We start from the raw sequence: 22918 nt of genomic DNA on the forward strand, positions 1-22918 counted from the left end.
ACAATCACCCTACCATTGAGTACAACGGCCGAATGGGTAATCTCCCAGAGCCAATTGTATAATAATAATAATAATAATAAAAATTAATATGAAGCTTAATTTTTTTTTATTGCGTTAATTGATAATCCGCTCTTAAATCGTCTGCAATTTCAACCAAACTTCTACACAATATGCAAGTGAATGATTCTCCATTTGCAATCGCCTCATCATGCCATTTATTATTACACGACCAACAAAATGGAGCATGATTGCAAGGTTTATAACCAACTTCGATTAAGTCATTAAAACAGCCTAAGCACTGCTGAGCGTAAATATACGGTTGATTTATATCTGGTTGCTCTGAAGAAATAATTATTTCGTTTTCTGATGCAATTGTCAGTACTCCGTTGTTAACATCAGTCGATTCTGACATTACAACAGGGTCCGGAAGTCCTGTGCCTTCAAGTAGACCAAGTTCTGGTAAATTATTTCCCATATTTGTTAATTCAGAACGATCATTACCATTACCATCAATGGATTCTGATAAATTTTCTACAGCAGGGAATGATAAATCATTATCAATGCCAATTAAATCAGGATTGATGTTAGAATCCGAAGATTCTTCATGGTCAGATTGATCAGAAGAAAAATTATAATTATGATCCATAGATGTTGGGTTGGTAAGTAAACCAACTGGTGGTGTTGAGTCAACTTCAACAACTTCATTAGCTGACATCTGTGGTAAGTCATCAAGCGATTCTGCAAATAATTAAATATAAAAATCTTTAATGATTCATAATATATCACTACTGGAAAATAATGCAAATGAACAATCAATTTTTTTGAACTTACTCATAATTATTAGGATGCTGTATATCTACAAAAATATCGATATTTAAGAAGCATTTCGAATCTACAAGTTTTTAGCTTTATAATTTTGTGACAAATATTCTAAAGCTTTTAGATTAATGCAACCTTAAAAAGTAATCCGGGAAAAAGGACAAAGCAAATATTTTTAATTTAAGAATTTTATTTATAACAGTTTTACGGTAGTACTTTAAATATATTTTTACCTTTAAGTACGTAAAAAAATATACATTTCAAAGCTGAAAAAGCTGCAAGGTGCGCTGAAAAAAAACCAATTTTTTTAACATCTTTGAGCTTAATGATTCAAATTAAAGATCTCATCGAGTTTTACGCTTGAAAATATATGGGATGGCTTTCGTGATCACCTGATTTTCAGATTTTTTTATCGAAATCCATCGTAATATAAAAATGTTACTCTTATCACTTAAATATCGATATTGTCCCAAAGATATAATACTTTCAAAATTAGCAAAATATTTAGGAAATTTTATTTTCCTTTTTTTTTCAAGTACATTATATAATACAGTAATTGTCTTACCGGCTGCTCCATTGATAAATAATTTTAATAATCTGAACTGAGTAGGAATTTCAACATCCGAAAGTAATAAATTACGTAAGACTGGTATTAGATGATTTGCCATTCTTAGTACGAAGTCTGTAGAATTTACAGTTTCTGCTGTAATTCTGGTCCATAAATCAGAAATACACTTGCAGTTTTTTACATTACTGAAAATATTTTTAACTTTTTTCGAGTGTATAATGAAATGTCCTTTTGTCCTCAAGTTATTGTGATGGAAATGAATTTGAGAATTCATTGATGATACTTGATCTAAATGAAGAAAAAAAATATGACTATTTAATTAACTTGGATGATATTTTTATTAATAAGGTATAGCAAGATACTAACCAATGAAACTCCACACAGTTTTACTTTTCTGAAGTCGACTTATCATGTTTTGGAGAACCAATTCACTATTTTTCCACAAGGACATTATATCATTATAAAAACAGTAATTTTCGACTTGAATATTGGTAAGCCAGTGTTCATCATAGTAATCCATCAGATTTTCAAAATGTTGAAATTCATTATTATTTATAGAATTAACAATCTCGCGCAAAGCATTTATAATTTTGCTTTCGGGTAACAAACTGATGGATATTAATTTCGATACTGTTAATATTGTCGTACTATCCTTCAAGTCGTGATTTAAACGATGAACTTCATTTATTATGATCTGAAAAAAAAAATTAATACACCTACATTATACAAATACTTCGACTTAAAAACTTTTTCGATAACCTGGCAAATTTACTATTAATGATAACTCATATCAGAGTTTTGTAGTATATATCGATGATTATTTTTATACATTGATTGATTAAATAGTTATTATTATGTACAAAAAAAGTAAGATATTCATGTTCAATGTTCACTTTAATAAAAAAATTAACTTTACACTTTTTCTCAATTCATATAGAACATCACAATGTCTACCTTCAGGTTTTTAACAGAATTATTCATGACAAAATTTGATGTTTTACTTAATACTGATTAAAAGATTAATATTTATTTTTGTTTCTATTGTAAATTTGTAATTAATTAATTTTTTTTTTATATTTGTTAAATGATTAATTAATATTTATAACAGAACTATTGTAATTACTTTTGTTGTATAGAATCATATAAAAATAACTTAAATCAACGTTAAGACACTACAATTTTCTAACCTTGCAATGGTTTAAGAACGTTCCTTTAATGATTGCACCAGGAAACACTGCATTTAAGGCTTTCCAATAATCATCATCGAAATCAAAATAAATTTTTGTCGGTGAAAAGTTGGGTTGTAAATTTAATATCCTGCGAAAAATAATTTTACAACTTTCTTCGTTCTTCTGGACTTGAATAATCCATATTAAAGGTAAAATCTGAAAAATGAGAAACATATACAAACTTTATAGCTAGCCAAAAAAAAAAAAGGTATTAAAATATTAATTTAATATTAAACATTTAATATTAATGTTTGTATATTTATATTAATAAATACAGATATACAAATACATGGAGTGAGCAGATACTGGTTCCTGAGCAGGTACTGAGGCTCTTACCTTACTAATACTGAATTAGTTTTTGGTCTATGTGTAAATAAACTTTTTATCTATAATAAATTTGATTCTTAGTGTATATATATTTTTCATTCATAGATTTTTTTTGCCTTACATGATCCTTATACTCAGCCGAAATTGCCGTCAATTGAAGAGCATCGAGATCTTCGAAAACTTGTTGAGTTGATTGAATAAATAATGTCGTAGGCTGAAGTTGAGTTAGAAGAATTGAATCATAAAGAATCATTGAGACATTTTCACCTTCATTATTTTCCAGAAAAATAATTTCTGTTTTTCCTGCGTTATGCAGATTGATATTTTTGAAAAGTGGACTTCCTAATTTTAGTTTTATGTCGTCAATTGATGCTACTCCAGGAAATACTCTACTCTCTAGCCATGTTTGCATCCTTCTCTTTATTGTATCAAAACTCAGTAGATCGGCGCCTTCTCGATGTCTATAATACAATATTAAAAATATTATAAATTGAATCAAATAGCATATATAATATACAATATAAAGCATTTTTAGCGTAACATCGAAAAATATTACATTTGAGTATTTTTATAATTGGGGAAAAAAACAAAACAATATTAAAAATATGAAAAATATGCCGTTAGATCTAATACAAATACGTAAATTTATACAACAAACCTATTAAGTTTTTTTTTTTTTTTTTTTTAAGATTTTCCGGTCATAAAATTAATTGACAAAAATAATAAATACAGGATAAAGACTACCTTAAGTTAAAGATATTTGTATAAATATAATTTTGCGATTCAATTAATAGATTTTAGATAGCTAATATGACTGAAAAATTATAGGACGATAAAAACTAAAAACATGCTTGTTCATGAATTTTTCGAAATTTTCAAGAACATGAAATAAATCGAAAAAATTATAAAACGCGACCAAATTATAGCTTAAACTAAATATACTTAAGTTAGATTTAAGAATGTTAAATTAAATTTCAGAATGTTAGAATTTTGTAGTTTACTGTTTGTATTATTACTATAAAATAGCTATTATTTTTTATCAATTTAATGCACAAATGTAGAAATAATTTTATCAGCTCGTTCACAAGAATAAATAATTAATGATAAACTGTGCTAAATAAAGAATCTTCTCATTGTAATAAAGATTTTAACATTTCACTTAAACTAATAGCTTGCAAATCAACTAATAACCTTGCATGTGTATTGATTGTAAATATTTAGTAAATGTACTTTTGGTTCAACTTAGTGGACTTTAATAATATTGGTAAAGAGTAATCTTTTTAGTGAATTTTAAGTCTATATTAACTACGATTTTAAAGTAGAAATTTTTATTTTAAACTTATTTGCGACTTTTTAGGAGGTAACGTTTTATGAAATCAGTTTAGATTATTTTTACATCACAAATAGCTGACCTCTAAAAAATTTCGAGTCTGTTGAAGCTATATAAGTATATAAATTTTCATGGTTAATATTCATAAATAATAAATTCATAAATAATAGTTTAAAAAAATTAAAAACACTCTTTTTATGAAAAACCAAAATAATAAATGAAAAATACATTTTTATGCATTTGAATTAAGAATAGTATAAGAAAAATAAGGTATAAGGTTTACCCCTCCATGCGAACTTAAGAACATGACATCATACACCATGAAAAATCAGGTTTTTATTTTATTATTATTTAATGGCTATAAATAATTATAAAAAATTATTTAAACTGTTCAGTAATCATTTCCCTTAGCAACAAACCTTGTTTTATATCATTTCTTTACGTATAAACAATTTAAAATGCGATTAAATTCGAGGAAATCGGGGTATTTTAATTTTTAGGCGATAGCAGAGATATATCTTCACAGTAAAAAATTTTGTGCAATTTTAACACAAATAGTGTGTAAAAATAACACAATCATATGTTAAACAAACTATCTATAGATATAGTATGCATACAAAATTTGACACATTAAAATGTCAAAATAACACAAAAAAATATTATATTTCAAAAATTACACAAAATTTTTTACTGTGTTCGCGCGTTCGCGCTTAAGACATGGAAAATGTTAATATATATGAATTAATAATAGTGTGAATAAGAAAAATAAATAAGTAAATTAAAAAAAGCGTGGAGTGCATTTTTAGATATTATCAAAATGATAATCCTTCTATTCATATCTGTCCATAAAATATTTTTAACTATTACCACCATGCACTCCACACTTTTCCAAAAATAAAATACATATTTTTCTTATTTACACTATTATTCATTTATATATATTACAATTTTTTGCACTATTCGAAATTTAAATTTATTAAAAATTATTATTTATTTTGGTTTTTTATAAAAACTGTGTTTTTCAGTTTTGTTTTTTAATGTTACTTATTTGTAACTTACAACAATGATACGTCATTATACAGGGTGTCTCAGAAGTGGTGAGCCACCGGACAGGGTGTGGTAGAAAATTGGATTCTGAATAGAAAAGTCCTTTACCATTTTTCGATCAGACCCATAGAAAAATTACTACAAATTTATGAAAATAGACCAATGAGGAGCGCGGTTTAGCGGCAGAACGGTAGGCGCAAGAGCGAGCGAGTGGAAGCGCGACAGGCAATGAGTGCGCGCTCGCTTGCACACGTGTGATATCATTGCTCAGTTATAGCGGGATGCCCGTATGCAATAATAATGATCAATGATACTCCTGTAAATAAAAAAAAATTAATATTAGAAAAATCATCCCATAGACAGCCCCATAAAATAAAAAATGTGCGATTTTTTGATAATTAAAACTCAAATTTTCGGTGTCACCGAAAAATGAAAAAAAAAAAAAAAAAAGCCAACAGTCATATTCAATGATACCCCTGTAATTAAAAAAAAAAAAAGAAAAGTTATAAAAGTACCCCATACACTCTGAGATACAGCCCCATAAAGCCAAAAATTTGCGATTATTTAATGATGAAATTCAAATGATCAGTGTGCACTTGAAGTTAAAAAAAAAAAGCAATAAAAATAATCAGTGACACTACTGTAGACCAAAAAAATTGAAAAAAAATAAAAAACTACCCCATAGACAGGGAGATACAGTCCCATAAAGCCAAAAATTGTGCGATATTTCAATAATTAAAATAGAAATTTTCGACGACTACTCAAAATTTCAAATAAAAATCTAGGACTAATAGTTAACTATACCCATAACAATCAGAAAAAAATTAAAAATTACAAAAACCACCCCATAGACACTAAGATACAGCCTAATAAAGCCGAGTATTTCGGGATTATTTAACATAAAAATTAAAATATTCACAGTGCATTCGAAATAGAAAAAAATACCAATCAAAATTATCAGTGGTACTTTTGACCATCAGACAAATTTTAAAAAATTGTAAAAACACCCCATAGATACCGAAATATGACTTGATAACGCACAAAAATCGGGATTGCTTAGAAATTAAAATTCAAATTATTGGTGCCCATTGAAAATCAACAAAAGAAACCTTTTGTACTTATCGATTAAACTCCTGTGTATCGAAAAAAATTATTATTTAAAAACCACCCCGCAAACTCCGAATTATGATCCCATTAAGCTGAAAATTTCTGATTTTTAGTAATTAAAATGCTACTTCTCGGTGTCCGTTGAAAATAAATGAAAAGTATGAAAACTCATTTTCAGATATACTCTTGTAAGCAAAAAAAAATAAGATTTGAAAAAACACCCCATTAACGGCGAGATAGGACCCCATAAATCCGCTAATTTGTGATTTGTTAGTAATTGAAATTGAAATTCTTGGTGTCCATTTAACAACAACAAGAGAAACCTATTGTACTTTTAAATTACACCCTTAAAAACATAAAAAAACTTAACTCTTGAAAATCCACCGCATAGACACTAACAAACATCCAAATAAAGCCAACAATTCGCGATTTTTCAATAATTAAAATTCAAATTTTCATATGACACCGAAAATTTCGATATCAATCCACAAAAAATCGATAATTCGCGGCTTTATGGAGGCGTATCTTGGGGTCTATGGGGTGAATTCTTGAATTTTGATATTTTCATTTATTAAAAAGAGTAAATTGGAAAGTGGAATGAGTTTATGCTCTTTATTTTAAGTGGACACCGAGAATTTCAATTTAAGTCAATTAAAAATCGACAAATAGCGACTGTATGGGGATGTATCTCGGTGTCTGTGGGGTGGATTCTAAAATTTTGATTTATTATTTTATAACAGAGATAACATTAAAAAGTACAATAATTTTCTTTTACTTATTTTTTGAGTAGACACCGAGAATTTCAATTTAAATCAATAAAAAATCGAACAATTGTGGCATTGTGGGGTTGCCTCTCGGTGTTTATGGGGTGGATTCCAAAATTTTGATTTTTAATTCATAAAAAGGTTAAACTGGAAAGAAAGATAATTTTCTTTGAGTTATTCCGAGTTATTTTATGTTAAATAATCCCGAAATACTCGGCTTTATTAGGCTGTATCTTAGTGTCTATGGGGTGGTTTTTGTAATTTTTAATTTTTTTCTGATTGTTATGGGTATAGTTAACTATTAGTCCTAGATTTTTATTTGAAATTTTGAGTAGTCGTCGAAAATTTCTATTTTAATTATTGAAATATCGCACAATTTTTGGCTTTATGGGACTGTATCTCCCTGTCTATGGGGTAGTTTTTTATTTTTAAAAATTTTCTTCACCTACTGTAGTGTCACTGATTATTTTTATTGCTTTTTTTTTTCACTTCAAGTGCACTCTGATCATTTGAATTTCATTATTAAATAATCGCGAATTTTCGGCTTTACGGGGCTGTATCTCCCTGTCTATGGGGTAGTTTTTTATTTTTTTTTCAATTTTTTTGGTCTACAGTAGTGTCACTGATTATTTTTATTGCTTTTTTTTTTTTTAACTTCAAGTGCACACTGATCATTTGAATTTCATCATTAAATAATCGCAAATTTTTGGCTTTATGGGGCTGTATCTCAGAGTGTATGGGGTACTTTTATAACTTTTCTTTTTTTTTTTAATTACAGGGGTATCATTGAATATGACTGTTGGCTTTTTTTTTTTTTTCATTTTTCGGTGACACCGAAAATTTGAGTTTTAATTATCAAAAATCGCACATTTTTTATTTTATGGGGCTGTCTATGGGATGATTTTTCTAATATTAATTTTTTTATTTACAGGAGTATCATTGATCATTATTATTGCATGCGGGCATCCCGCTATAACTGAGCAATGATATCACACGTGTGCAAGCGAGCGCGCACTTATTGCCTGTCGCGCTTCCACTCGCTCGCTCTTGCGCCTACCGTTCTGCCGCTAAACCGCGCTCCTCATTGGTCTATTTTCATAAATTTGTAGTAATTTTTCTATGGGTCTGATCGAAAAATGGTAAAGGACTTTTCTATTCAGAATCCAATTTTCTACCACACCCTGTCCGGTGGCTCACGACTTCTGAGACACCCTGTATATTAATTCAAGATTACGAAATTGGTGTTTCGTTGCGATATATAAATCTCGAATAAACCGAGCTTTGAATTCTGCATTGGGATCTCGTTCATGAGTATGTTTACTTCGATTATCGACATAAGTAAAGTCGTCTGTCGCAGACAAGGTACCTTGGGCACTACAAGCATCTGATTCTGCGTGAGAACAAATTAAACGTCTGAAACCAATAAATTATAAAATAAATATAAAGGTTTATTAAATTTGAGTATAAGAAAATAAATATTATATAAGATCTACAAAATCAAAGAAAATGCCATCTAAAATATTTTATCACTTAATTTATTTACTACAAATTGTTAGAATTAAAAAAAAAATGATGCTATCAAACCGATTTAGCTTTGAGATAATTATTCGTTGATTAATAGGCTTAGCTTAGTTAATTTGTTAACTCATAGGATTAATTAATACAGAAAATTGGTAAAATAAGCTAAGCTAATCAGTTATATATATTATTAACTTTTAAGGTCTGTTTAACCGGTTAAATTGTACAGCTCTGCTTAAAACATACCGAGCACCATCTTTTAATTGTCTTCCGTATCGAAATACGTAGCCATCAAAAACCCGGTCCGGTAATGAATCAATATAAGATCCTCTTCTGTTTCGGTTGTTTGCCATAGATAATTTATTGCACGATAAATTTAGAATCTGTAAAACAAAAAGGAGTTAAATTAAATCGAGTTTAAGAAATTATTGAACCTCGGTTTTAAAAAAAACAGCAGAGTAAAACATTTCGTAAGCTAAAAGCCCCAATATATGCTCAGGACCCAGTATATGATCACTCCATGTATTTGTATATTTATATTCGTGTATATAGATATACAAATACATGGAGTGATCATATACTGATTCCTGAGCATCTACTGGGGCTCTTACCTTACTCTATTAAATACATTTCTTTGAATGTTTTCAAATTCTTTTACCCAACAAAAAAAAAATTGCCAATTTAAAAAAATTGGCTTGTTTTCAAATAGCTATAACTTTTTCAGAATTCAACGTTTTTAGGAAGTTTTCTTTTCTAAGTTTTTGTTGTAAAATCTGCTTCAAGAATAAACAAAAAAATATTTTAACTATTCTTTATCATTAATTTTCAGAATATAAGATAAAACTCAAAAATTTGTCGACAATTATCTTTTCTGATTTTTTTATTGCTCTAAGCTTTGATATTTTCTGCACGTCGTCTAATTTCTTCGATCTATTGTTTTTTCGATTTTTCTTTTCAATTAAAAAAATTTTTTTTTTTATATTTATTCATTTTCATAAAATAAATCGGAAAATCTTAAAGAATTCTTAGAAAACTTAATTTGATAATTAAATTTGAAAGAAAAAAATTTAAACAAAAATAGGAAAAGAAATTTTATGAAACTTCACTTTTTACATTTTTTTAATAAAAAAATATATATATATAAAACGTATTGATAGGTAAATAAATAAAAGTTATTTCAATCAAAATAGTGACTTCGTTTTTTGTCAAATTTTATTTTGAGTTGAGTAGAAAATTTGAAAATATTCTAAGCGTGTTTTGAGGAGGGTAAAAAAAAGGGGCCAAAAAACAAAGCTTGTATCAGAAATGACACATTTATGTGTTGGGACGATTATCTGTATTCTCTTACAAAAATTAATGGAATTTCACTGATTTATTTTAAGAGAGTAGAAATTGTAGGCAAATATATATTTTTATTTACTGAAATGTAAAGATAACACAAAGAAGTATTGAGTTAAAATTATTTGCACAAAATTTTATTCTGTGCAATTAAAAAAAAATTTTTTTTTTTAAATAATTAGCTCTGTGCAAAGTGCATATATTTATAATAGAAAAATTCAAATATTCTTAATTATTTTCAACTGATTTTAATCATTTGCAATATTTTTTTTTCTAACTAGAAAGTATTTGAGCACATTATGAAATGGATATATTTTGAGTAACAAGCACACAAATTTGCACTCATGCCAAATTCCATTTTCTAAAATCTGTAACGTACATGTGTTCTTAAAACTTTAAAAAATTATTGCATGCTAATTCATACATCTTGTAGGATTATACAAATATTTTTTGTTGTTGTAAATAGCATGAAAAAGGTTTAAGTGTGCTATTTTATTTCCTTTTTTATAACTTTAATTTTATTCTATAGTATTTCAGTTATAATATTGAATTTTTTTACAAAAGAAAACAAAAATAATTATGATTTATATTTCCTTTGTCTGTAATATCTTCAAGCACAAAAAGCAATATGAACAAGTTTTTCGATATTTTTTGAAGTTTTTAGAAATAATATAAACAATATTTTGAAAAGATGTTTTCAAATATAATGATGAAATACGAATTACGGATTTGCGCGCTTACACACACAAAAATATTCCATATAGTAAGTACCCTTTCCATAAACACACTTCTTTTTTTACTTTACCTCTCTCTACTAACAGAAGATTATATGCGCATGCGTTATGCGCCATTGTTATCAAAAACAAAATGGTTTTTCATTTATACAAAAATTGCTTTAATTGAAATCTTCATAATATATCTGATTTGAGGTAATCATAAATAAAATCTTTTTAGTTCAAAAATATAGTTTGTAATACGATTTCGAGGTGTTCAAGCTCAAAAACAAATGACATTCTCTTGAAAACCCTCTTCTCCCAATACTTAGAGTCAAAAATGTTTTTAATAAAATAAAAATAAATACAAGAATCTCGAACTTTTGGAAAATTTTTAGCAGACCGTGTTTTCATTTGAAATTGCCCTAACAGGAATTGAAAAAAATATATATTTTGTAATTCTGTAGGATTCAATATTTTGAGACTTTCAGCTGAAAATTCTTAAAGTAAAGCTTGAAACACAATCTTAAAAGATAATGTCAAAAACATTTTTCGAATTTTTTCGTTTTTTTACTTTTCAATTCGCCAATTTGAAAAAACTTTCAAAGTAGTAAATGATGGTATAGACTAAATAGTGTGTTTATAAATCTTTGATTTATTTTTTCAATATTATTAATCATTTTCATAAGTTTTATCATGTCTATTAAGTAAAGAAAAAAAAAAACAAAATGCTGCGGAATTATTTTGTCAGTTTATCTTTGTATATTACATAATATTATATAAAATTTCTTAGCTAAAATATTAAAGTCAAGCTTAAAAGCTACAAAATGTATGTTCTTTTTTTAGAACTCATTACTACAATTTCTCGCTGAATAAGAACTATAAAATATCTGCTTATGTTTCTGTTTAGATAATTTGAATCGTTTTGTTAATAGTAGAATCATTATTATTTTTTTTTTTCTAATAATTAAGAAAAACAAGGAAGCAGTTGGATCTCAAATTATCTACTGTTATTCCAACATCGAGCTTCATTTACATTAATCTATTAAAAATATTTTATGATAAATATTTAGAAAATTATTGTACAGTTTATAACTATTATGAACTAAGTTTTTCAATGTTTCTTAGTTACACGTAAATTTCACTATTAATTTTATTCAACGAGATTTGTAAAAGTTATTTTTTTACTTATTTTCTTTTTCGTTGTATCCAAAACTGAAAATAATGCAACTCTTTGCTTAACTACGAATGAATAATTTTTTTGGATTATCATTTTCATAGAGAAAATAATGGAATTATTATTTTTTTTTGGCCATACATTATAGTAAATGCCTGGTCAAGTAATTACAGTTATGGTGGTCATCTATTCATTGAGATAGTTTGAACGATACCCTTTGACAATACATTGCATACAGGGACCTAATAAGTTATATTGTTATAGTTACCTAATAACTTTTTTTGTACATAAATAATATAATAAGTTCAGCGAAATAAACATTAAACATTTTTAATGCGACGGTTTGAAAAATAAATAAGAATGTTGAATAAGCTATACGTTTTTTTATTTGCTATATTTATAAATAATAAGAATTTCTTTTAATAGTAAAAATTTTTTGAGGAAGTCTGTCTGTCATTATTTACTCATTACAGGTATTTTAAATGATAATAGAATTTTCTTCTTTAATATAATTTGAAAATATTCATTTTCAATACTGTCAAAGTTTCTATTTTTCATTGAGATAATCTTTTCTATTCAGAGAGATGCACGGATAAAAAATTAACTTGCCTCCATAGCAAAAACTTAGGACAAAGATCACCATTTTGCAGAAAATTAAATTTTTATTTAATTTTAATTTAATAAATAATAGTCACAGATTTTTTTTTGTCACAAGTCCACACACAGTGATAGAAGAATTTAACATTTTACTAAGAGATTTTCAAGGAAAACTAAATATTTTTAGTTATATCAACAATTAATAAAATTTATTAATTTTTCACAAATATTTATCAGGCGATTACTATCGAAAGATTTATTTATAACCAACTCTGTCTAACCTATTTTTCTACAGTCGTTCACATTAAAAAAAATTTTTGTAATTGCTTTCAACTCAATAAATAAACTTGAGGTTAATTATTCCGTTTACTTTTTACTGTTTTTTAATGTTAATTAACATTTTTATCAAGTTTATTAATCGTTTATATATTAAAAATATATTTTTTTATTCGTGAAATATTAATTCTTGAAGAACGTTGAAATTCTTCAATGAAATGATTTGTGAATTATTAATTATTTATTTAATACTAATACCTTTTTTTTAATCTACAAACAAATAATTCCAAATAAATAATGTAACTTTCAATAAAAAATTATTCGTACTGCGTCCGTTAACAAATCACCATACATACTGGACACTCTCGTCTGAGCCAGTGCGACCTGAACCTGAGCACGTTGAAAACGGCATAAAGTGGGGGAACTTTTTACGCGCGATCTGGCCATACTGGATCCAAGCGGGAAGGAACCGAGTGTAAAATGAAAACAAAGAAAGAAGGATGGCACGTGCCAAGTGTCACCAACACACGCCCCGGAGAAGTAACACATAAAATCGTATACTTTTGTTTTTTTGATTTCAAGAATCCGAGTGTATATATTCCCTTTAAGAGAAAGAGGTATACTTACAGCCGACGCCGATCGCGCGGGAAAGATCATACAGTCTCGGATTAATTTTTACGTATAATTATAACAGCTGATAACTAATGAAGTTATTTATTTTAAATAAATATGAAATAATTCTAAATTATTATTGAATATAAATTATTGGTATTTATTGTTACTTAGAATGCCAAACAAAAAATTAATAAAAAAAAACATTTTTTTTTATTCCTAGCTAATTTTTTTCATAATACTACTAGGTAAAATCTAAAATTGAAAAAAAAATTTAAAAAAAAAATGGAAATTTATCAAATGTTCTCTGAGATAGAGTCATTTGTTTATGAGCGCGCGTGTTTTACTATACGAAATTCTTCATTAAAAAAATTATATTTCGTAATCTGTTGGTCGTAGAACATTGCTATTTTTTTTAGTTCGTTCATTATTTATTTTTCTAATTTTCCTTCGTAGGATGTCTTGACTCATTTTCAATAGTTTACGAGATACTTTTAGCCCACAGAATTTAGTCAGTTTAACCCAGTTTGGCTGTGTCCACTGGAAGTTGATCGAAAAATTATAATTTTTGGAATTTCGATACCAAGTACGTTAACATAAAATTCTAACAAGTTTCAAATATGGCGGTCTCAATTTGTTTATAATTAACAGGCAAACAAAAAAACGTAAATTAAAAATTAAATATCTCTGAAACTATTAATCTGGCGGGTCAAGTTTTCACATAAAATTTGTAGAGCTTAAAAAAATTTACAACTTTGATTTTAGGTAAATCCCCGTCAGACTGATAGTTTATTAGTTATTAACAATCGAAGTTTTATAAACAAATTGAGCTAGCAAGCTGAAAAATCAACCGATTTCATTTTTATTTTTTTCACATATTTCTGATAATAAAAGGAACATTTTCAACATTTTTCAAAATTTTTATCTAAAAAATTTGATTTTTAAAAATCAAAAAACCGCTTTTTCTTTGGAAGTCAATATCTCCAGAACTAAATTTACTACAGCACTCGCAACTATCCTCAAAAATCGAGAATTTAATTGCGAAAAACTTGGCTATTTTGAAAAAAATTAATTTTTAATTGGGGTCAAATAATAGTTGAACGCGAGCGAATTTTCGATAAAGTGAGCGCGTTTGCTACCCGGACTGATGGTAGTGGGAGAACTCTACAGTAGTGCTCAATGGATATAAAAAGATAAGAACAGTTGTACTGTGCTAGGGGAGCCGATATCAGTTGAGCACTACTGTGGAGTTCTCTCACTACGATCAGTCCGGGCAGCGAACGGGCTCACTTTATCGAAAATCCGCTCGCGTTCAACTATTATTTGACCCCAATTAAAAATTAATTTTTTTCAAAATAGACAAGTTTTTCGCAATTAAATTCTTGATTTTTGAGGATAGGTGCGAGTGCTGTAGTAAATTTAGTTCCGGAGATATTGACTTCCAAAGAAAAAGCGGTTTTTTGATTTTTTAAAATTAAATTTTTAGATAAAAATTTTGAAAAATGTTGAAAATGTTCCTTTTATTATCAGAAATATGTGGAAAAAGAAAAATGAAATCGGTTGATTTTTCAGCTTGCTAGCTCAATTTGTTTATAAAACTTCGATTGTTAATAACTAATAAACTACACAGTGTAAAAAATTTTGTGTAATTTTAACACAAATAGTATGTAAAATAACACGATCAAATGTTAAAAAAACTATCTATAAATATAGTATGCATACAAAATTTGACACATTAAAATGTTAAAGTAACAAAAAAATGTGATATTTACAAAATTACACAAAATTTTTACTGTGTATCAGTCTGGCGGGATTTACCCAAAATCAAAGTTGTACATTTTTTAAGCTCTACAAATTTTATGTGAAAACTTGACCCGCCAGATTAATAGTTTCAGAGATATTTAATTTTTAATTTACGTTTTTTTTGTTTGCCTGTTATTTATAAACAAATTGAGATCGCCATTAGAAACTTGTTAGAATTTTATATTAACGTACTTGGTATCGAAATTCCAAGAAATTATAATTTTTCGATCAACTTCCAGTTGACACAACCGATTTGGCAATTGAATTTCAACCTTTTTTTTTTTTTTAAGTGAAAATGACCTACGTATGTTTCTGAGTATTTAAAAAAAATTGCAATTTGGCCAATTTGTATTGGAAGTCGTAAACAAACCGCCTAATATTTTCTCTGCCGACTGGACTAATATACTATACGATCGATTTCGATCGATGAGTAGTATTGCTAATGCCCTCAGACATTCGAAGTCACAAGTTCAAAATCCCGATTGAGATGATGATTTTTTTTTTTTTTTAATGAATAAATAAATTACTTATCTTCTTTTAACCTAATTTTATTAAATTAATTGATCATTTTCAATTTTATAATTATGCAATTGTAAAACTAGTAAATGATAATTATACCTCAATTTTCTGACTATTGTTTAAAATTTTTGTAATTATGCGAATATAGTAAAATTATGAAATATATGGTGTATTTCCATCGTTAAATACATTTGTTATGGTATTATAATATTTACTGTTAAAAAATTTTTTAGTAATTTTACAAAAAAAAGTGTAAGAAGTTGTTACTCATCACAACTTATCAAGTATAATTTAATTTTGTACTTGCACTGTATGATTAATTCGAACTTGGTTAAAGAAAATTACAAAACATTTGTTGTAATTTATAAAACACTTATCTGCAAATTTTTTTCTAATATTACAACACAAATATTGTAATTCTATCAAATTAGGATTATTATAAATATTTCATAATTTCAGTATCCCGCAAAATTGTTTTTTAATATAATTATATATAGGTAACTGATCTAAAAAAAAAAATATATACATCAAAATTCGATTTGATCATTTTTTATTTTCACTTTTATGTAATACTTATTAAACTTTAGTAGAAAAACATTTCCTACAAAAAACCAGAACTTTTTCAAAATTTATATCCTGGAAAAAAATAATTAAAAATTATAGAAAAAATAAAAATCAAAGTAATCGAAAAATTCAAGTATTGGAACAAAAATTTTTGCATATAAATCATAATTTATAAGAATAATAAAATTCTTACAAAAATCATATCCCATACAGGAAAATACGACGGGGCCAGACATGGGCCACGCTTGGCGCAATGCTGTCAATCTCTGGCCCATGCTTGTAAACCCGCTTTGGTCCAGCTTTGGTAAAAGTCTGGGATGATAACAGGGTGCCAGGCTTGGTTGTTATCATTGGCCCAGGCATGATCGCCAAGGCTGGCCCATGCGTGGTAGCCAGATCTGGGCCATGCTTGCTAACCAAGGCTGTCCCAAGCTTGTCAGCCTATCTCGGCCCAGGCTAGGTAATCAAAACTGCGCCACGTTTGGTTGTCACTACTGGCCCATGCCTGGTTACCAGAACTGGACCATAATTTTCAAGTCTGGTTCATGCCATTTGATAAAAAATGATAAAAAAAGAATTTTGTAAGTGTTATTTTTTTATTTTAATTTTGATGTAGAGCTAGCGCAAATTCAGACCGTGACTCTTAATTTAAATCTAACTTTCGCTAATTATAGAAATAAAGTGAAAATCGCGTCCGTTCTAACCGAGATTTGAACCCGAGCCGCGCGCTTCCCAGACCTACGACTAACTCCTACACCATACGACCAGTGAGTTGATGCACATCTCATCATTCTTATAAGCTAAATCTATATGGTGATGAAGTGTGACGGTTTATTATTTATATAATGTATGTTATTTAATATTGTGTTTTGGTGAAAATTAACTATTTTTTTACAAATGTTTATTAGTTATTAAAAAAATGCAAGAGTCACGTTCTTATATTACTTTAGATTTCGTACATCGTTCTGTATATTTTTAATATCTTATTATCAATTTTAATGTTTAAAATTATTAATATTAAAAATTCAAATGTAAATTTTATATTTTAATTTTTTAAAGACTATATCAATTTTGACGGTATGCAAATGTTTTGGATGAATAATAAATTTTCAATTTTAGCATATGCTAACAAATATTCGTTGAACAATAAATAATTACTGTTTAAAATTCTATTGTTTAATGATCAATTAACTTTGGATTTCCCATTGAATGGCCAAGGCTAGGTTATTCAGTCTTGGCCCAAGCCTGGGTAATCATTGGAATGGCCAAGACTAATTACCCAGTTATGGCCCGGGCAAGGGACAGTATGGGTTTGCCAAGATGGGCTTCCCAATAATGTCCCAGGAATGGCCCCGTCGTTCAACTCTGGGGCTTCCGGTATGGAATTTTGGAAAAAAAAATTTAATTCTGAAGAACATCAAATTTATCAAAATGCTTAAGATTAAAAAAAAAATATTGTTAAACTGTCGGGTAAAAATTTTAATATATTATCCAGGGAAAAATAAAAAATTAGGAAGACGGTTGACCCTACAAGCCACTCCTGCAACTTCCCGCTAAATTTGTATGATAAGAGTTACAAATTTGGCCTATTACAATGTTTTTGAGCTCTTTGAGATTGATAATACGATTTTTCTGAAATTTTTCGTCAACGATACCTCTCAAACCAATCAACCGATTTTAACGTTCTCGGCGGCGATCGACGTGGTTTTTTGCGTTCTAATACTTATTTTATTTTATCAAAAAACGATTCGAAATGAAATGTCGAAGTTATGTAAAAAATTAATTTTTTTAATTCTCTCAATTTCGATATCTCACGAAAGGATTAACCGATTTTGACCCGGTTTGCGATGATCGACGTGGTTTTTGACGGTTAGGAGCTGATTAGTTTTTAGAATCGATCGGTAGAGCCGTCACAAAGTTATTCCAAAAAAACAGTTTTTCAAATTTTTTATTTTTGAGATTTCTCAAAATCTACTGGTCCGAATCGGTCCAAATTTACAGGAAATCTAAGTTGAGTGGAACTTTTTGGGATCTCGTTTAGTTAATTCCAATCGGTCAAACCGTGTTCAAAAGTTATAAGAGGGTCTCACACACACACACACACACACACACACACACACACACACACACACACACACACACACACACACACACACACACACACACACACACACACACACACACACACACACACACACACACACACCCACAGACACACACACACACACAGACACACACACACACACACACACACACACACACACACACACACACACACACACACACACACACACACACACACACACACACACACACACACACACACACACACACACACACACACACACACACACACACACACACACACACACACACACACACACACACACACACACACACACACACACACACACACACACACACACACACACACACACACACACACAGACAAACAGACATACGGACATCATTGCGAAAACATTCAGGAAAGCTTCCTAGGACCTCAAAACGCCGAGATCTGATAAACACTCGATTTTGAAAAACGGGGTGAAATCAATAACTTCCCGATTTTTGAAAATTTTCCATTTTCGTAGCGGAAAGTTAAAAATTATCTATTTTTTACACGGGATAATATAATTCGAATTATCGAATCAGTTAACGTAGAAACTAAATTCGTCACCGATTACTAAGCTGCATTTTATGTAGTGAAAGTGATTAAAAGACGTATAAATTACTTGTGCTGTGAGAATATATTTGTCAAGAACTTGTCCAAACTCGAGTATATGAAAATTTTAATGTTTTATTTGGAAATAATTTACAAAGTTCAGAATATTGGGAGATATTTAGAAAAGGTTTTTGTAAAAGGTGAACCGAGTATTATAATTTATTTAGTAATTTTGCATAATATCTAGCTCCAGAAATACCAAATGGTTATCATAATTATTTTTCATAATGCTGTCATCACTATCTGAAATATAAAACAATACATAGATATATATGTATAAATAATTTTGTCATATGAAAAAAAATAATTATGAAAGATAATACCAAATACGTTGCTTTGCTGATCACAATCATGTTGTATTACTACATTGTGAGTAATTTCTCGTTGGAAAGATTGCAGAAAGTTACTCGCACAAGCCAAAAAATGAGGGACATCCAAAATATTGTCATTAAACAGTTGCCATACTTTTACAATTTTCACATCCATTTTCTGTGTGCGAGATGAACGTGGTCTGACAATATTGTCGCCGTTACGTAATGACAAATACTCAATGTGAGTAACAGCTTGTAAAGCAGTTAAATTCTCTGAATTGACACATAGTAGTAATCGAATTAATACACAAAGAAATTTATTTATTTCCAACAATTTCATATACTTATTTATTTCATCATTTGATGAGTCATTATACGCCTAAAAGTTTTAAAAATCCAAAAATATACGCTTCACTCGTTTATTTTATTACAAATAAATAAAAATACTACAAAAGTTTCGCGACATTTCTGACTCAGAACTACTGCGCTTTCGTTGTGCAAATATAAGTAAACCCGTATAATAAGTTAAAAACAAATAGTGCGAGGACAATAAATTTATCATTATTTATATTGTATGGTAAAAATATTTTTATAAGAAAAAAATCTTAAATATTAAGCATGAATATATTAATTTAAGTATGAATTTTTAAAAAGCATAAATGTATTTAGCTTATCTCGAAATTCCAAACTAAAATTTGATATGAAACATGTGAAGTCGATTTATTCGTAAAGTGATTGTTAATTATATCATATAAGCATGAAAATATATGTGAATTCTACCTTTCAGCTTACAGATTAAATGTTAGTTTTACAAAATAGATCGTATAAATAAATTTACTAAATATGCATTTCACCTGTAAACTTCCAAATCGGAGAATGAGCGCCAAATCGTAGATTCGCCTTTTTGTGATAGGTTTCAGCAAGGTTATCAGTTCGATGAAGAAGGCCGTAAACGCTCCACAATGTTGGTGGAGTTTTTTCAATCCATTGCTCATGAAAATATAATAAGAATGTCCCGAATAATGTTTTGACGTTATCAGGGATATTTGTTATTATCCATTGAAACCCGTCCGAAGCATCAACTGCTGGCAATAAAGCCAACGCCATTATTTTTCTGATCAATATTTTTCCATATTTCCAACTTTGGACTAATCTTATGAGTCCGAGCTTTTTTAATCTTCGTGTTATCGCCTGTTTGTAAACAATTAATATTTTTAAATTCATTTATCCGGTACTTAAAATTGAAATTGATATTGAGAGCTCATTTATCGTAAGAATTATTGTTTTAAAGCTAACAACAATATATGGCCCTGAAGTCAACCAACACCCGTCACTTATAAAATAAAAATACTAATAACTGTAGAAGGAAAATTTTGTTTTAATAAAAAAAAATTTTTCAATTTTCTTAGCGGGAAGTTAAAAATACTCGTGTAGATTGTTCGATTCTCTAGACAAGCATTTTTGCTTATTTTCTATAAAACTAACATCCAAATTGTAATTAAAAAAATTTTTTTGTAATAAAAATTTGACCAAATTATTCACTTCATGGTTTGCATTCTCAACTTTTTCGAAATCTATATGGGTATTCCTTTTTATTTTTAATTTTCCTAGCATTAGTTCAGTAAATAGTAACCACCCACCACTTTCGAAGTAAAAATGACTATGATTAAAAAATAATAAAAAGTTTCAAATACATGGAAAAAATACTCGTGTAGTTTTTCTAGACACTTTTTTTTCATTCATTAAAAACGAACACTCGAGTTGTAATTTTTGGTTTACATACGGCCACACACACACACACACACACACACACACACACACACACACACACACACACACACACACACACACACACACACACACACACACACACACACACACACACACACACACACACACACACACACACACACACATGATGACACCATCGCGAGAATAGTCAGGGAAGCTTTCTAGGACCTCAAAACGTTGACATCTGAGGAAAACTCGATTTTCGAAGAAAGGGGTGAAACCAATAACTTCCCAACTTTTGAAAATTTTTAATTTTCTTAGCGGGAAGTTAAAAACTTTTTTCAGTATTATAATTGATTCATCTTTTTTTCTCAACCGAAGCTATACCTGAATTTATTAGCAGATTAAATTAATATTCCATGTATTGGGAAATCAGCCGGGGGCGTGGCTTCTCCTTGCGGCAGAAGCAGTTACTACTTTAAGACGCTTTTTTAAACCAGGTGCTGTTTTTATATTGAATCATGTATTTACAAGTTTTATTAGAATCGAGTTTTTAATAGAAATTAAATAAATAATGAAAATCTCAATTAAAGAAATTTGTGAATTTGCATGATACTGAAATCAGCAAATAACGTGTCAAATTTTTATTTTATTAAAGAATTAAATTAGGACAAAAAATATATTTTAGAAATGTTTCACTTTCAGTTCTTTAAAACTTCTATATGTTAATTTTTTTTTATTTTTTGTTTTTCCTCTTGTAAGAATCTGTTTGTTAAAAAAACCTAAAAATTGACAGATGTCACTTTCAGCATCATGCATTTGCAAGTACTAAGCCCAGTCATAAAAATTCTTAATTACTTAAAAATTATTCATGTAATTTATTTTTATTACTGTAGTTATAACATTGCAACTATAATTACGATTCTTAATTTTACACAAATATTTATTAAGTTATTTAAGCAATGTAAGCCTATCGTATTACATTGTATTTTAAAAATTCACAGCTTATAATTACTGTTTTTTTGTGATTACAACAATATTTATGTTAATTGGTATAAAGTCATTTTTGATGAAATGTAATGAACACTCTCTTGGGCTGTGTAACTTCATTTCAGATTTTTAATGCACTTTCCAAGCTAATCGACGGTTTATAACTTCATCTTCACAAAATTTATTTTTTATCACCACAGAACTAGAATTTGCCGGAGGAAAAGTATAAAATCAAACTGTATTGTTCTTACTAGACTTGCTAATGACATTAAAATTAGTCGACATTCAACAATTTTAGATTTTTTTTATCAATTAAATTAGAATAAAAAAAATATTTTTACAAAATTGCACGTATAGTTTATAACACTTTCTACATGTGAAATTTTTTCAATTAATTTTTTTAATGAAAGAAATTCTAAAAACTTTTAGATATCGGCTAACTTTATTGTCATGACTTGCTATTACACCCATATACGCAGCAGAAAGTTTTATTTTTATTTTCTCGTAGAGGAAACTCAATGATTAAAAATTTTTGGTCAACTGTTAAAGTTGATGTTATTTTCAATAGTAACTAAGCTTGTAGACAATAATTAATTACTTAACATTTAAAAAAAAAATTTCAACAATTTTTAATTACAGCTTCGGCATATTATATGACATTAGCTGTTTATACTCGACCTGCATAGAGTAGTTCACATTTGATTCGCCACGTGGCGCATTCAAGTGGATGATTTCCCAATAGCTTTGCAACCATGCGGTAAAATAAAGTTTCAGATAATGGACTAAACTAAATCATTTCATATTAAATTCCTTAATAATATAAAATTTTTATTTTAGATAATATAAAATTATT

At 28.3% G+C, this 22918-nt stretch overlaps 1 protein-coding gene across 1 annotated transcript; it reads right to left on the reverse strand.

Annotated features, from left to right (window-relative positions):
• Positions 1 to 106: 106 nt before the first annotated feature.
• LOC141532671 (uncharacterized) lies at positions 107 to 20512 on the reverse strand. Its single transcript, XM_074251119.1, has 7 exons — positions 20199 to 20512; positions 8956 to 9092; positions 3065 to 3404; positions 2575 to 2772; positions 1754 to 2081; positions 1385 to 1675; positions 107 to 738 (listed from the first exon to the last, which is right to left on the reverse strand). The coding sequence occupies exons 1-7, from the start codon at positions 20337 to 20339 to the stop codon at positions 107 to 109; spliced, it is 2067 nt and encodes a 688-aa protein (XP_074107220.1). The 5' UTR covers positions 20340 to 20512.
• Between the last annotated feature and the right edge of the window lie 2406 nt (positions 20513 to 22918).

This window comes from Cotesia typhae, unplaced genomic scaffold, assembly GCF_013202065.1.
Source record: "Cotesia typhae breed Kobodo isofemale line unplaced genomic scaffold, CoteBio_Ctyphae contig_65, whole genome shotgun sequence".
In the NCBI taxonomy this organism is placed as follows: domain Eukaryota; kingdom Metazoa; phylum Arthropoda; class Insecta; order Hymenoptera; family Braconidae; genus Cotesia; species Cotesia typhae.